Source organism: Macaca mulatta, chromosome X (assembly GCF_049350105.2).
Source record: "Macaca mulatta isolate MMU2019108-1 chromosome X, T2T-MMU8v2.0, whole genome shotgun sequence".
Classification (NCBI taxonomy): domain Eukaryota; kingdom Metazoa; phylum Chordata; class Mammalia; order Primates; family Cercopithecidae; genus Macaca; species Macaca mulatta.
Window position 1 is genome coordinate 6,781,798 of NC_133426.1, and position 15,944 is coordinate 6,797,741.

General features: G+C 40.8%; 1 protein-coding gene across 5 annotated transcripts in view; it reads left to right on the forward strand.

The window, feature by feature from the left end:
• STS (steroid sulfatase) overlaps positions 1–15,944 on the forward strand; it is a 284,875-nt gene that overhangs the window by 103,479 nt on the left and 165,452 nt on the right. For all 5 annotated transcript variants that reach the window (XM_077988100.1, XM_077988102.1, XM_001088752.5 and 2 more), the window contains 4 exons: positions 288–428; positions 3,335–3,456; positions 3,560–3,682; positions 5,446–5,869. In XM_077988100.1, coding sequence (XP_077844226.1) covers positions 288–428; positions 3,335–3,456; positions 3,560–3,682; positions 5,446–5,869 — 810 coding nt within the window. The remainder of the gene's footprint in view (positions 1–287; positions 429–3,334; positions 3,457–3,559; positions 3,683–5,445; positions 5,870–15,944) is intronic.

Here is a 15,944-nt window from a genome sequence, read left to right on the forward strand (position 1 = left end):
TACAAGGGTGAGGCAGGAGGATTGTTTGTGCCCAGAAGTTCGGGACCAGCCTGGGCAACATAGCAAGACCTTATCTCTACAAAAACCACAAAAATTAGCTGAGTATGGTGACACATGCCTATAGTCCCAAGTACTTGGGAGCTGAGGCAGGAGGATTGCTTGAACCCAAGACTTCAAGGTTGTAGTGAACTAAGACCTAACCACTTCACCCCAGCCTGGGCAACAGAGCAAAACCTTGTCTCGAGCCGGCATCTTTCAGTTCCTTTTTGTGTCCTTGTCCTTTACAGAAAGATGAAGATCCCTTTCCTCCTACTGTTCTTTCTCTGGGAAGCCGAGAGCCACACAGCATCAAGGCCGAACATCATCCTGGTGATGGCTGACGACCTCGGCATTGGAGATCCTGGGTGCTATGGGAACAAAACTCTCAGGTTGGTAATGCAGCTCCTCAGTAAACACATGGCTGTATTCATAGGCAACAGTCCCCGGCAGTGTTAATGTTGATCTACAGAGCACAGAACATGTAGAAACGTTCAAAACCCTCCAAACCATGCCTGGCTTCATGTAGATACACTGAGATGTAGGTGTCTGCTTCTACCAGAACTTTCTTTTTTCTTTTTTTTTTTTTTTTGAGAAGTAGTCTCACACTGTCACCCAGGCTGCAGTGCGGTGGCACGATCTTGGGAATCACTGCAACCTCTGCCTCCTAGGTTGAAGCCATTCTCCTCCCTCAGCCTCTCGAGTAGCTGGGACTATAGGCGTGTGCCGCCATGCCTGGCTAATTTTTTATATTTTTAGAAGAGATGGGGTTTCACTATGTTGGCCAGGCTGGTCTCAAACTCCCGACTTCGTGATCCACCCGCCTCAGCCTCCCAAAGTGCTGGGATTACAGGCGTGAGCCACTGCACTGGACCAGAACTTTCTTGTAGGATATATGAATACTAAATACAATACCTGAAGCCAGGAATGGACCCATTGCCAAGTGCCATGGGACACTGATTTTTTTTTTCATGCCATTCTCTTACTCCTCATCTTCTTCTTAACAAGAGAAATCTTGGAAAGTATATTTCATCATTACATATCAGACCAAACAAAAATTAAATAGATTATTATATTAAGGAAAATCTTTCCCACAACACATAGCCAAATGTATCTCACTTTCAATCTGAAACTTTGCATCAAATGTTGCTTTTTATTTTTTTAAGAGTATATTGACCTATGACATTGCTTAAATTTTTAAAAAGCATATGCAAGGATAAGATCTGCAATTTTAAGAGGGCACTTTAAGTGTCCCACCTTTTGCCTACTTTTGTAAAATGTTTACAGATCACTTTATACATTTGTGATATAGATCTTATTAATTTAGTTTTTCTTATCAGCATCATGATTTTATGCAGCTTTTTCATTTTATCTATTTCTTTAATATTATATATTCCTAAGATATATTAAGATAATAGATAACTGTTCCTACCAAGATGTCTTAATTAAAAAGTTAAAATCAAGTCTTTAAGGTTAAATCTTTACCAGTTACCAAAGAAAAAATGTCTATAAGGCCCCATGGAAGAATCCATGGCAATATCTACCCTAAATCTGCCTTGGTCTCTATATTAGAGTCCCATTATTTCTGAATTACATTTCTCATTTTTATATTTTGTAATATCACACCCCAAAATAGTCACTTTTTTTTTTGTAGGCCAATATAGATACTAGGAGATTTAATTCAAATGCAAAAACAGTCTCTGTCTTCTAAGCATCTTACCCTTTAAGAAAAAAGCAAAATAGAATTATTTGTAATTAAACACATTCACTAAATTAATAAATGATCACTAGTTTGACATTACAGATGCAATGAAATTATTTCCCCCTTCAAGCTATGCATCACTGCAGTACTACTCTGTAAGGGCATTGGTCTAGGGAAGCCATGGGACCAATGAACAAGATGTATACTCCCATCCTACAGGCAGCCATCTTGAAGGGGAGCACGATTAGCCATGCCATTGCTTTACAGTGAGGAAGCTGCTGGTCTGGTGGAGTATGGACTACTGTTCCAAATATAGGTCAATCCCCTTGCATAAACAAGGAAGGGTGCTGGAGGCTCATGAGAATTCCATCTGTACCTGGAACTGAAGGATGGCAGATGATAAGCCAGGCAGGGAAGAAGGGACCTGGATTCCTGGTGGAGGACATGGGATATATCTTGTGGGGTATAGCTTGGTATGGTCCAAAAACTAAAAGATATTAATTGCTAAATGACTTCCCAAAATGATCAGCCAATCCATTCATAGAGAAAGGCATCAGGATGGCTTATCTTGCAAAAGGTATCACTCTACAAGTGAACTCATAAATAAGACTTTATTAAGCATAAAAATATAAGCCAACAAAGGGTATTTGGGAGTCACAGCATCTAGTTTCTTCACTGTAGTATTTGTGCCTTTTCCCTGGAGGATATTAACCCATTTGTTGATGCTCACTGGTTGAGGCACATGGAGTCTGATTATTCCCTGTCCCTGGGGGCATGTGGAAATTAGGCAGGGGCTCATTAAAGCTGCTTGTGGAATTCCCTTTGGCTGTGGTTGGGAAGAGAGGGGAGTCAGATTGACCATGGAGATTTCTTCTTTGGTGACACAGAGGTAACTTGGGAGATGTGGATGGGAGAAGAGTGAAGCCTCATCTTCATTCACCCCTTCTTTCCCTCCCTGCAGTATCCTATTTTGAAGACTTGGTTTCTCTCTTCTAATTCAGGGTTAGTGAGACCAGGAGCTCAGAGCCCTCTGTAGCATGAATGGACCTTCTGGGGATGCCCCGCCTGCATCATTCACACATCTCCATGGTTTTGTTGCAGCTTGAGTCTTGATTCTGTATCACTTCTTCACCACCTCCCCTGCCTCTCATCTTGCCTCTCTCCCACATAACCCCAGACTCGCCCTTGCTCATTGAGAAGTTTCCCACTATAAAGAGCCACAGACAGTTTCATTTTGAAAATTATCACAGAGCTGGCCACAGTGGCTCATGCCTATAATCCCAGCACTTTGGGAGGCCGAGGTGGGCAGATCACTTGGGGTCAGGAGTTTGAGACCAGCCTGGCCAACATGGTGAAACCCTGCGTCTACCAAAAAAATACAAAAATTAGCCAGGCATGGTTGTGCGTGCCTGTAGTCCCAGCTACTCACAAGGTTGAGATGAGAGAATTGCTTGAACACGAGAGGTGGAGGTTGCAGTGAGCCGAGATCGCGCAACTGCACTCTAGCCTGGGTGATAGAGTGAGATCCTGTCTCAAAAATAAATCCATGAACATTAAGTGAAAATGATCACAAATGCCATGATTCTTTTGTTCCAGGACTCCCAATATCGACCGGTTGGCCAGTGGGGGAGTGAAACTCACTCAGCACCTGGCAGCATCACCCCTGTGCACACCAAGCAGGGCAGCCTTCATGACTGGCCGGTACCCTGTCCGATCAGGTAACCTCCTATCTGCATCGCAGGGGCTGTGGTCTCCTTCGGGACAGCCTCCCACCTCCAGGTATCTCCTGGTTCCTAAGGGTTGATTTTTTTCCTCGTTCAGGAATGGCATCTTGGTCCCGCACTGGAGTTTTCCTCTTCACAGCCTCTTCGGGAGGACTTCCCACCAATGAGATTACCTTTGCTAAGCTTCTGAAGGATCAAGGTTATTCAACAGCACTGATAGGTATGGGCATCTATGGGATGGGAACCATCTATAGGTATGGGAACGGCAGGGAGGACTTGGACAAAGTTAGCAACAGAGCGGGAGAGGACATCATGACAGTTATCTTAGGGATGACATTGCTGGTACACTTTGCACAACTTTAAATGGGAACAAAATGATTTCATTTGTAGGCTAAAACACAATGAGTCTATCTGGACTACTCGAATGTATAGATGTGTGTGTGTGTGTGTGTTGTGTGTTTGTGCGTGTGTATGTGTGTGTTGTGTGTGTGTGTGTTGTGTGTGTGTATAGATAAATAGATACTTAGATGATACCTAATGATAGATGGATGAATGGATGAATGGATAGATGGAAGAAAGCATTGATGAATGGTTGGATAGATAGATAATAGGTAGAGAAATAGCTAGCTAGCTAGATAGATAGATAGATGGAGAGAGAGACAAAGGTGAGATAGATGGGATGGATGGATGGATGGATGGATGGATGGGTGGAATAGATGATAACTAACTAGCTAGATAGATAGATAGTGAAATAGAAAAATAGATTAGATAGATAGATAGATAGATAGATAGATAGATAGATAGATAGATAGATGGATGGATGGATGGATGCAGAGAGGGACAAAGATGAGGTAGATGGGATGGATGGATGCATGAAATAGATGATGATAGATATGACAGATGGATAGATAGATAGATAGATAGATAGATAGATAGATAGATAGATAGATGTTATAGATAAATAGATGCAGGGAGATAAAAATGACATAGCATGGATAGATAGATAATGAGGCAATTGGATGGATGAAATAGATGATAGATGGAACAAATGAAAGATAGACATATACATAGAGAGAATGTACAAAACTATACACACCATGCTATTGATAAAGATTTTCATTTTACTTTCCAATATAAAATTATGTCAGAATTTGTCTTGGTTTACACACCCACTGATTTTATCCTGTAGATAGGATTGAAGCCTTCCTGTTTGCATGAAGAGCTTGAATCTAAGCAGGCCATAAAATGAATCCTAGCAAATCTCAGAGGAGCAAAATGACCCTTTCCTTTCTTCCAAAATCTTGTTAAAAAACTATCATTTTTTTCTTTTGTAAGGCACTCATTAATTTAGTGATCTAATTAACATTTTATAAGAAATTTTCAGAGGTGCTTAAAATAATTGCTGAGTTACTGAGTGTGATTTCCTCATGCCTCAGGGCTAGGTTCTGAAGTAAGGATTCATTTCCACTTTTAACATTCAAGGAACAAAATTAAGTTGCTTCTAAAACTTAAATTTTAAGGGCCTAGCTCAGAAAAGCATCTGACCAGGAAAAAGAAAAAAAAAAACTTCTGTTTTTCTTTAAAGTGTGGTTTCCTGTCTATTAAAGATGTTAGCTAGTTTTCTTTTTGGATTTTTATCTGATTGGGGTTTTTGTGGTTGTTGTTTTGTTTTGTTTTGTTGAAATCACTAAATTAGTTCGTATTTCTTGGTAGAGTGAGTAGAGGATTTTTATCTGGTTGAGATTTTGTTTTTTTGTTTTGTTTTATTGTAATAGCTAAATTAGTTCTTATTTTCTGGTAGAGTGAGTAGGTAATACCTTAGCGTTTGTGGGAAAAAAAAGTGAAAAACTCTAGGGTCCTATGAGCGGGAAGGCTAGCTTCATGAAATAGTCAGAGCCTCCTTTTCAGTGCGTGGGAACAGTAGCTTGGATTTGAATCAGTGTGTTTATTGGGACTGAAGTGATCCCCCATTTGTTTTCTCAGGGAAATGGCACCTTGGAATGAGCTGTCACAGCAAGACTGACTTCTGTCACCACCCTTTACATCACGGCTTCAATTATTTCTATGGGATCTCCTTGACCAATCTGAGAGACTGCAAGCCCGGAGAGGGCAGCGTCTTCACCACAGGCTTCAAGAGGCTGGTCTTCATCCCCCTGCAGATCATCGGGGTCACCCTCCTTACCTTCGCTGCACTCAATTGTCTGGGGCTACTCCGCATGCCTCTAGGCATTTTTTTCAGCCTTCTCTTCCTAGCAGCCCTAATCCTGACCCTTTTCTTGGGCTTCCTTCATTACTTCCGGCCCCTGAACTGCTTCATGATGAGGAACTATGAGATCATTCAACAGCCCATGTCCTACGACAATCTCACCCAGAGGCTAACGGTGGAGGCGGCCCAGTTCATACAGCGGTGGGTATTGCCTTGTCCTCTGATGCTGCCTGTTAGAAAACATTCTGGGTGATTTCTCGTGGAGGTGGAAGAACCAGCAGAGGGTTTTTTTTTTTTTTTGAGACGGAGTCTTGCTCTGTCGCCCAGGCTGGAGTGCAGTGGCACGATCTCAGCTCACTGCAAGTTCTGCCTTCCCGGGGTTCATGCCATTCTCCTGCCTCAGCCTCCCAAGTAGCTGGAACTACAGGTGCCCACCACCATGCCCGGCTAATTTTTTGTATTTTCAGTAGAGACGAGGTTTCACCGTGTTAGCCAGGATGGTCTCGATCTCCTGACCTTGTGATCCGCCCGCATCAGCCTCCCAAAGTGCTGGGATTACAGGCGTGAGCCACTGCGCCCGACCAGAACCAGCAGGATTATTATGCTAGCCACATTTTCCCTTCCATGCCTAACACATTTCTTCAGCCAACACTCACCATAGCACATGTTTAATGGCCTTAGAAAGGTATTTCAATGCAGTGTGCTCTCCTTAGAGTGTCTTTGCCAACATTCCCCACATCCTGGGCTGGAAAGGCCACGGCAAAATAATGTCTGCTGATGACAAAGGAGGTGTCAGATATCCTGCGGGCCATTTTTTTTTTTTTTTTTTTTTTGAGATGGAGTCTCACTGTGTCGCCCAGGCTGGAGTGCAAGTGATGCCATCTCTGCTCACTGCAACCTCCATCTCCCAGATTCAGGTGATTCTGCCTCAGCCTCCTGAGTAGCTGCATTGCAGGTGTCTGCCACCATGCCTGGCGAATTTTTTTTTCTCTTTTTAGTAGAGACAGGGTTTAACCAACTTGGTCAGTCTGCGTTTTGAACTCCTGACCTCAGGTGATCCACCCACCTCGGCCTCCCAAAGTGCTGGGATTACAGGTGTAAGCCAGGTACCCAGCCCCACTGGTCTTTAATCTTCAAATGTGGCCATCAAGAGAGGCAAGAAAATGGCTTATGTTTAGTTTAGAGGTTGTCCTTGTGATATAAACAATGTGGAAAGATCCAAAATATTTTGGGTTAATCTCTGAGCAAACAAAGCAGAACAAAAAGCTCTGTGAGTAAACTGGGTGAAGTGAATGATGTCTTTTGGGTCTTTCGGGTCCCATTGAGTTTATCGTTTTGGGGATTGCAATCTGTAAGTGGAGTAACCATTAACAGCGGAGCAGACAGCATTCCTGAGTTACATAGGTAGGTATAATATATATCTATATTATAATACATAATATAGAGAGCATAAGTAGATAGAATTAAGCAGATATTATATAGAGCCTATGTCAAGAGCACTTGCTATTCAAAACAAGCAAATACTGTGGAGGACAGGACTTTAAAGAGAAATGGAAAGTTCGTCTGAAAATCAGACATTTGGTCTTTATGGTGACTTAAACGCTATGGGAGATTGAAAAGAGAGTTTGGGTGGTGATTTAAAAATTATAAAGGAGATAGAGGAAATATAGGTAATATTGGTTTGTCATCCAATTAATTGCATGACACAAAACTGTAAAATGAATCTCTGGATTGAACAATGAATGACAGTGAAAAGGAAGTTATTGTGATGAAGGGAAAGTATATTAGGGATTTAATTTTAAAACAAGCAAATATGCTCAGTCTAAGAAGAAAATACATAGTTAAGGTATGTGGAAGCTACATAAGTTAGGGCTGGTGAGAAAGGTAAAAAGTAATGTACTCTATGAAAATTATGTTGTCATTTCCTCACGTGGAAGATGTTGTGTTCCTATGTCCAGATCTTGTGGGCATGGAGTTGATGCTTTACTGGAGTTTGGAAATGGGCAGTGGTTCTCCTCACTCTCTTCTTCCAGTTATGAAACAACATAGGAGCAGCCCATTCACCTGGAGGTACAACAGTGTCCTGCTACCCACAACATCACAGATTATGCAATAGATAAATCATAGGGTGTATTTTATTATATCTCTCTGGTACCACAAAAGTGTTTCATCGACTCTGACAGAAACCCACATATGGTTTGGGTGTCTGAACAGACTATGAAGTGACTTACACAAAAGTTGCAATTGATAGTATCACTTCCTCCCTCTAAAAATGAGACAAAAATAGAATGATTGGTTCTTATAGTTCACACTACCTCTCAGTTCAACAGATTTTATTAAAATCTAAATTGTCATTTAACTGTGAAATATATAAACTGGTCATTGGTCATTGTAAGTATTCTCAGTTTCAGCCTCTGGGACTTGGTTCCAGAGAGTACTCTATGTACTGGCTGCCCAACTGCTGAGGGAGCACCACATAATTTAAGTTTTTATTTTGGTTAACATCCCACTTCTGCTGCCAGGGTCTGTTTTTGTCAGTGAAGACTGACAAAATCTCAGTGGATTCATACTTGAAAATTTGTTTCTTGCCCATGCAAAATCTATTGCTGGTTGGGTGATGCTCTAGGGAAGCTTTGCTCCATGAGGAGACTCAGGGATCCAGGTTGCTAGTATCTTGTAGTTCTGTCAGTCTCAATAGATGGCCTTCCCAATAGCATCCACAGGAGAAAAGAGTTGAAGGGTCTCTTGAGGACTTTTCCTTACTTCACTGACCCAGGGGTCAGCATGTAGACCAGGCCCCACATCTCCACCCTGACTTGACATGGGGCTAAGAGGTAGTCTCCCCATGTCTTCAGGAAGAAGAAAATGAAATGGCCTTACTGAACATATAGCAGTGATTTTCCTACTGCGAGCAGTGATTTTCAAATTTGTTTTAAAGCTGAGGAATATTTCAGATGAAATTTTATGAGCAGCTAAGTATGTCAGAGGGATAAAAGTTGCAGTGCTTGGGTTAACCTGGAACAGAGGACTGCATTTGGAAATTACTGACATTTAATAAAGCCCCATGGAAACCTCATGAACAGCTGGAGAGAAAGGGCAGACTCTGCAACAAAAGAATAAAAGAACATGTGAGCAAACACCTACTTAGTGCAGACTCTAGGCAAATTAATATTTAACAGACATTCGTAAGTAAAAAAGGTAGGCACACCAGGAGAAAAATCAACACCAGCCTTGGAATTTTAAAAAAGAATTATTTGATATTACAGCTATGTGAGTGGAAGTGGAAGGAATTTGCCCAAGGTTATAGATAAGTGTAAACGAAAGGGGCTAATTTATTATGAAATTTGGATTGCAGACATGTACCACATAATAACATTTTGGTCAACAATGGACCATGTATATGATGGAGGTCCCATGAAATTATAATGGAGCTGCCTTATACAGCTGTATGTTTGTATCTTTTTTGTTTTTTGAGACAGACTCTCACTCTATTGCCCAGGCTGGAGTGCAGTAGTGCGATCTCGACTCTCTGCAATCTCCCCTTCCCGGGTTTAAGTGATTCTCTGCCTCAGCCTCTGAAGTAGCTGGGATTACAGGTGCCCACTACCACGCCCAGCTAATTTTTGTATTTTCAGTAGAGACGGGGTTTCACCGTGTTGGTCAGGCTGGTCTCAAACTCCTGACCCTGAATGATCCACCTGCCTCGGCCTCCCAAAGTGCTGGGATTATAGGCATGAGCCACCACACCTGGCCACATTTGTATCTTTTATACTGCATTTTTTCCTGTACCTTTTCTATGTGTACATATATCTAGATACACAAATACTTTCCATTGCATTGCAGTTGCCTGCAGTACTCAGTACAGTCACATGCTGTGCAGGTTTGTAGCCTAGGAGCAATAGGCTCTACCATATAGCCTGGGTGTGTAGTGGGCTGTACCATCTAGGCTTGTGTAAGTGCACTGTACGATGTTTGCAGAATGATGAAATTGCTTAATGATACATTTCTCAGAACGTATCTCTGTCACTATATGATGCATGTCTGTACTTGAAGCATTGATGTGAAGTATACTGTTTATTGGTATTTTAATATTTTCATCAGAGAAAAATAGAGTAAAGAAAATCTATAGTTTGGTGTTGTATGTGTGTATGTGTCTGTATATATGTATGTAAATACATATGTGTGTGTGTTTGTGTATATATATATGTGTGTGTGTGTGCTTTACACACATATGTATTTAACTTATAAAGAGATAAATTATTGAAATTGATTTCCAAGGGAAGCTATAGGAGAGATACATGTACAGCAGCAGCAAGTATTAATGTAAAGAATAAAGAATTTTCTGCCCAGGGATGGATAATAGCCACTAAAAGTCCTTTAAGCAACTATTTATAGGTCTGTCAGAATTCAGATAAGAAGTGGGCTATTTGTCATGATTTTCACAGGTTTGGGCTGACAGGCACATGCTGGAGGGGTTGTGAGCCGTTCTTGGGCAATATGCGTGTAGTCTGGGTGCCTGTCCTGGGTAAACGTTGGGGTCTGTGGGTAGCCATAGCTCCATCATGTCATGCCCATGCTGACAGCCTGTCTTACCCAGGTGCCAGAGACTGCAGAAACCTATCGGATTCTGCTCACAGCAAAATGGCATGGTGAAGGATGTCATGCAATTCCTAAGAGAGGAAGGAAGACTTCAAGCTGTCAGTCACACTCCTGAACATTTATTTCAAGTATTATTTGTACAGAGATATTGCGGAGTTATCAGTGCCCATGGTCAACCCACACAGCCAGAAGCAGGCATTGCAGGGCTGGCCACCTGCCTCCTGGGCATGGCACTTGGTTCAGAACTATGCATTGTAGGTGACCTTTGCTAGGCTAGTATATGGTGGCATATAATACAGGATCACTATGACTTCCTGCAGGTAGACAAAGAAGGGAAAAGGGAGAGTCCAGGTCTACAGGGGTAGACAAGCGATACCTCAGACTTTGCATAAGGAAAACCCCGGAGATGCTTATTGCAGCTGAAGATGGCCAAGATGAACTCTTGGGACTGTCACAGAGTAGTTCCAAAGCGAGACTTTGCATCAGCATTTTACTAAGCTTCTCAAGACATTCTAAACTGGGTGTTTCATAGGGCACTCTGAGAAACACTGGGTTTTGTGTATGTGTATGAGCTTTGGCTACTGTGCAGAAACACTGCAGTTATTTGTCACCTAGATTTTTCTAGAAGGTGATGCTGACACGTGATCTCATGTAAAAGCTTTGGAACTTTATAAGATATATTCAGTTATATCATCATCTAGTAAGATGCACACAGATATGTGATTGAAACAAAAGCTTAAGAAATGATCTTTCTCTTACTAAGGTGATTGCCCTGATATTTTCCACCCCATTTTATTCTATTTGTTGTTTTTGTTTTGTTTTGTTTTTTTGTAATAATCTGGTTTGGGAACTAAATTAAATTCATGATGTATCAATGGGTCATAGTCTACATGATTGACTATGCTCTTACCTAGTGTGCTAGCTTTACTGTATTTGATAAACAGGAGCATAGCCATTCCAAGATGGAGCAGCACTCTTGGGCCGGTCTATTTAAGACAGAAAACAACAGTGTGCTGTTTGTCAAATTTGCTGAGAAAGCTGGACATCCTTATATCAGTCTTCATCTACCACAAATCTCTCAAAACCAGACAGGGTGGAGATTAATACAGTGTCCATTAGACAATGGATAGTCAGAAATGACACTCGGCTTCCAGGGTGAATCACCTTGTATGACATGTATTTTGACAGAAATTATTTAATCTATTAGGTATATAAATATTCATATGATTACAAGGCATTCTAATGGCTTCCTCAGTATATAATTTTGAGAGGGGACCAAAACAAATTTGATGATCATGAGGATATTGAAGCCTGACAAGTTTATCTTGATTATCTCTAATTATTATTAGAGAGCTGAGATTTTCTTTCAGAACTAGAGATTTAAGATGTTCTAGCAGCACCACAGTTGGAGGTGATGGTTATTGAATTATAACAAAAGGGTTTTTTCTTCAAAATAGGTGATTCTAGTGTAGATGGCTATTGTCCACATTGGAGCACTCACTGCATAGTTAATATTAGTGAAAATGCTAGCATTTTGTACACTGTGATGCCATTCACAAAAAACTTCTTACATACATTATCTGAAGATAAAAGATTTAAAGCACGTTGTTACAATCATCCTTGAGTAGAGCTGTCTGTCTGCGTTAGATTAGTTATCTGATTCACAAAATACGATATCCAAGAGTCTTGAGAGAATGGCCTTGATATGCTACCAAAGAATCCTAACATTGGTGACACCACCATGTTCATAAAACATTCCTTCAATGTCTGAAGACACATTTATATGTGTTATTTCATTATCCAGAATATCCTGAGCAATTTAGCCAGGTCTTACCACCTTTGTGAGAAATGGAGGTAGAGTTATTCAGCAGCCGAAAAAGGAATGCCTGATCAAAGCAATGGTAGTATTAGTGGAATTTACTCAAATACTTTTGAATTTAAAAATTTCCAGTTGCAACTAGTGCCTTGTTTAGATATTTTAACATATATATGTATGTATATATATATTTTTGTACACAGCTGCTTCTCAGTTCATCTGTCAAAGGTGGTGAGGAAAATGATTTAAAACTCCTACTTCTAAAATTTATAGGCTTTCTGTACACTGTGTTACTGATATGATTTATACTCAAGGGTTTGCTCCTGAGATGCTAGCTTGCAATATTAGGGTATGAATGACAAGGAGGCATAAGGCAAAGATGCTTCATTGGCTTGTGATTCTTGCAAATGAGGTCCACTTAGTCAAACCCAGTTTGTGGCCTGGGATTCCAAGCACATATTTTCAAGTTGAGGAGAGCGATGATTTAGAATATATAACCATCCATTCCACAGTCCCTCACCCTAATTGACTCATTCAGGGATAAATTTATCTGGGGGAGATGCTTCTATTATTAGAGAGCTGGATAATTAGCTCACCATATGTTATACGCTGTACAGTAATTCAGGAGATGGGTCATCCTGAATACACTTTAATTAGCCAGAAATCCTTGTTATTCTTGCATAAAGGAGTGAACTATAAATTTCTTAGAGATACCCAGCTCTCTGTATGTGCCCTGTAAGGTCATCCCATTATCACAGCTTTGGGATTTGCCATCCCTCTCTTCATTGCAATGCAAAACAGATCCAACTTAGGTGTACAGCAGAAATGGTAACACAGAATGGGACATGTTCAAGTGTAATGGGCACTGTGGAGTGCTTGCCAATTATACGTCAGGTGCTGTGGATACACACATTATTTTGAGCACCTTCCACACCCATTGCTTCCTTCACATAACAACCTCATGAGGTCGGTAAATAGATGTCTTACCGTGGAGAAACTTTGAAACTGAAATCGTTTGAATGAACAAAGCTCCACAGGTAATAAAGAGTAGAGGCTGAATTTAAACAGAGCTAACTCAACCTTTTGAATGTTGGAATGCTTCATAAACAGTTGGGGGAATCATTTCCATCTACTCCAGTGCGGTAGACTTATTGAGTGAGGATTAGTCCGAGTGAGGATTAGCTGGAAGAAGATTAGGGTGTTATATGGGTGTCTTGACACCTTTCTCCAGATGGAAGAGTCTAGGTCCAATGCTCAAGGAAGGAGAATGCATCTCTGTAATTCTTATAGATAAGTTTCAGTATCAGTAGTGTTATCATTACTATGGTAATCGTGAAGTATCTGGATGCTCTGAAAAGAAAATAAAGGGTAAGGATGGTGGGTGAATGTAGCAAGTTAATTTTATTCACAAACAGCTTTTTTCTTTAGTTCAAGTCAAGGCTAATTTTTAAAAAGGTGTCACGCTGGTGGGTAGAATGAGATTCATGTTTTATGTCTTCAATAGAAAGAGATGGATGTTTGTCACTCTGCTTTGTGAAAAACCAGATATGTTGACCTCTTCTCTGAATTCGTTGAAGCAGTGCTTCATTGCTAGGAAAAATATTTAAGTTTAGGTAAATCACTTTGTGTTTTTCTCTGAAGATATATATATGCTCACTTCGAACAGTAAATTTCCAAGAATGGCAATGACTTTATACACATCCACATAATCTGTATAGTACGTTATACGTTTATGGGGTTTATAGATTTATCTGGAATTTGCCATTAGTATAAAGTTCTCCAGGCTGAAGTTTATTAAGTTGTTTCAATATATTAAATATATGTATGTATATTTTGAGATATTATAATTAGAATTTCAATAAAAGCTAGTAAGTTTTAGTCAAGCTCAATGTAGGATAACTCTTGTTCTTTATAAATGAATTATTTTAGCTAAGGATTTATGGATAACAAATCAAAAATTTGGAAATTATGTAGAGTTCTTTTTTAATCTCTGACTTCCCGGAGTGGTAAGATCTCCTGTTCTGACAACAGTAAGCCCTGCTCCCTGACAGCTCTCCACAGAAAAAACACCAAAACATCAGCATGATGGAAAGTGTCAGTAATCAAGGGGTGGGGGGGAAACGCCTACATGAAAAGATTATACCTTTAGTGGCGAGCCATGGGGAAGAATCTCTCCTACCATTTCCTATGGTCTATACTTTAATGATAAATAAATACTCCTTTCTACAAGCATTGCTTGTGTAATCATAATTCCCTAAAATCTATGACAACTGATAAATATATTATTGGAGGAAGATACGACTTTTTGTCCTGGTCTATGTACTGCTATCACCATTTGGTACAGTCACAATCGTGAAATGCATTTATTGGGTGCCTCCAGCCTATCCTCTCCCATTTCCAGCTGGACTCCAGTGTAAGTGGCTGTGATGAATACCAGTGATTTGGCTCAAAGTGTCTTTTGAATAAAGGGATCTTTAGGAGGTTTCATTAGTTTCGATAATAGTGTAAGCCAGAAAGGAATGGGGTGATATTGATTTTAATTCATGGTAAGAAAAGTAAATCAGATTAAACATTAAGGGCAATACAGAGGGACACACACAGATGCTCATTCAAAAATGGAAAATTTAAATAATTAAAGAATTATCAAAAAGTCACATTATTCAGTAACTGTAGATAACACATGATTTGTTTCTAACTTTTGTGGGCCTATGGGATATGTATTTTAAAATGAGGGCAACGGGCACAGTGGCTCATGCCTGTAATCCTAGCACTTTGGGAAGCCTAGGTGGGAGGATCACTTGAGCTCAGGGGTTCAAGACCAGCCTGGGCAATACAGCAAGACCCTGTGTCTACAAAAAATAAAGTAATATTAGCTGGGCAAGGTGGTGTGTGCCTGTAGTCCCAGCTACTTGAGAACTGAGGTGAGAAGATTGCTTGATGCCAAGAGTTCAAGACCAGTCTGGGCAATATAGTGAGACCCTGTCTTTACAAAAAATAAGGAAGTATTAGCTCAGCATGGTCGTGCACACCTGTCGTCCCAGCTATTCAGGAAGCTGAGGTGGGAGAATCTCTTAAGCTCCGGAGTTGTAGGCTGCAGTGAGCGATGATTGCACCACTGCACTCCAGCCTGCACAACAGAGCAAGACCCTGTCTCTGAAAAAAAAAAGGAGGGGAGGGCTTCTTTTTTGGATGAACCTCTGGTTTCAGGCTGAGCATATTGTAACAGTACAGGTACCGAGGGATGTTCGTCTTTTGCCATACTAGATCTAGTGGGTCCATGGCATTCTCAACTGACTGGGGCATAGATAAAGAATTCTTAGACCTGACCCTGGAAATGCCTCTCCAGCCGTGTATTTCTGTATCTCTGAATATCATACCTGTGAATAGCTCGAAAGCCTACATGTTTATGGAAAACATTCAAAAACGCTGTCATGCTATGTGAACCATTGAAAGCTACCTCTTTCTGGGAGCAAATTCTGACCCCTGCCAGGTTAAGATAAGTTCTCCTTCTCTGAATTCATTCTCTGCAGCACTGGGTAAGGGTACTTAAGACAGCTCGGACTAACCATCGATGCTCTTGTCTGAACTGTGGGTTGCTGATGGCAGGGTCCGTTCCAGTCTCTCTTTATATTTCTAGTGCCTGGTATCGTGTGTCAGCAGAACATTTGCTTAATAACTGCAAAACTCATAGATAGAAGACATGAACAGCTGGATGTATAAATCCACCTGCTGCACGCAGAGGTGGTCACATGAAATTCATGGGGGTGGCGGGGGGGTGGTGACTGTTGATACCGCTATCTGGTTTATGCCATACTCTAATTACCAGCAGCAGAAGGTATCCAGAAGGAATTCACTGACATC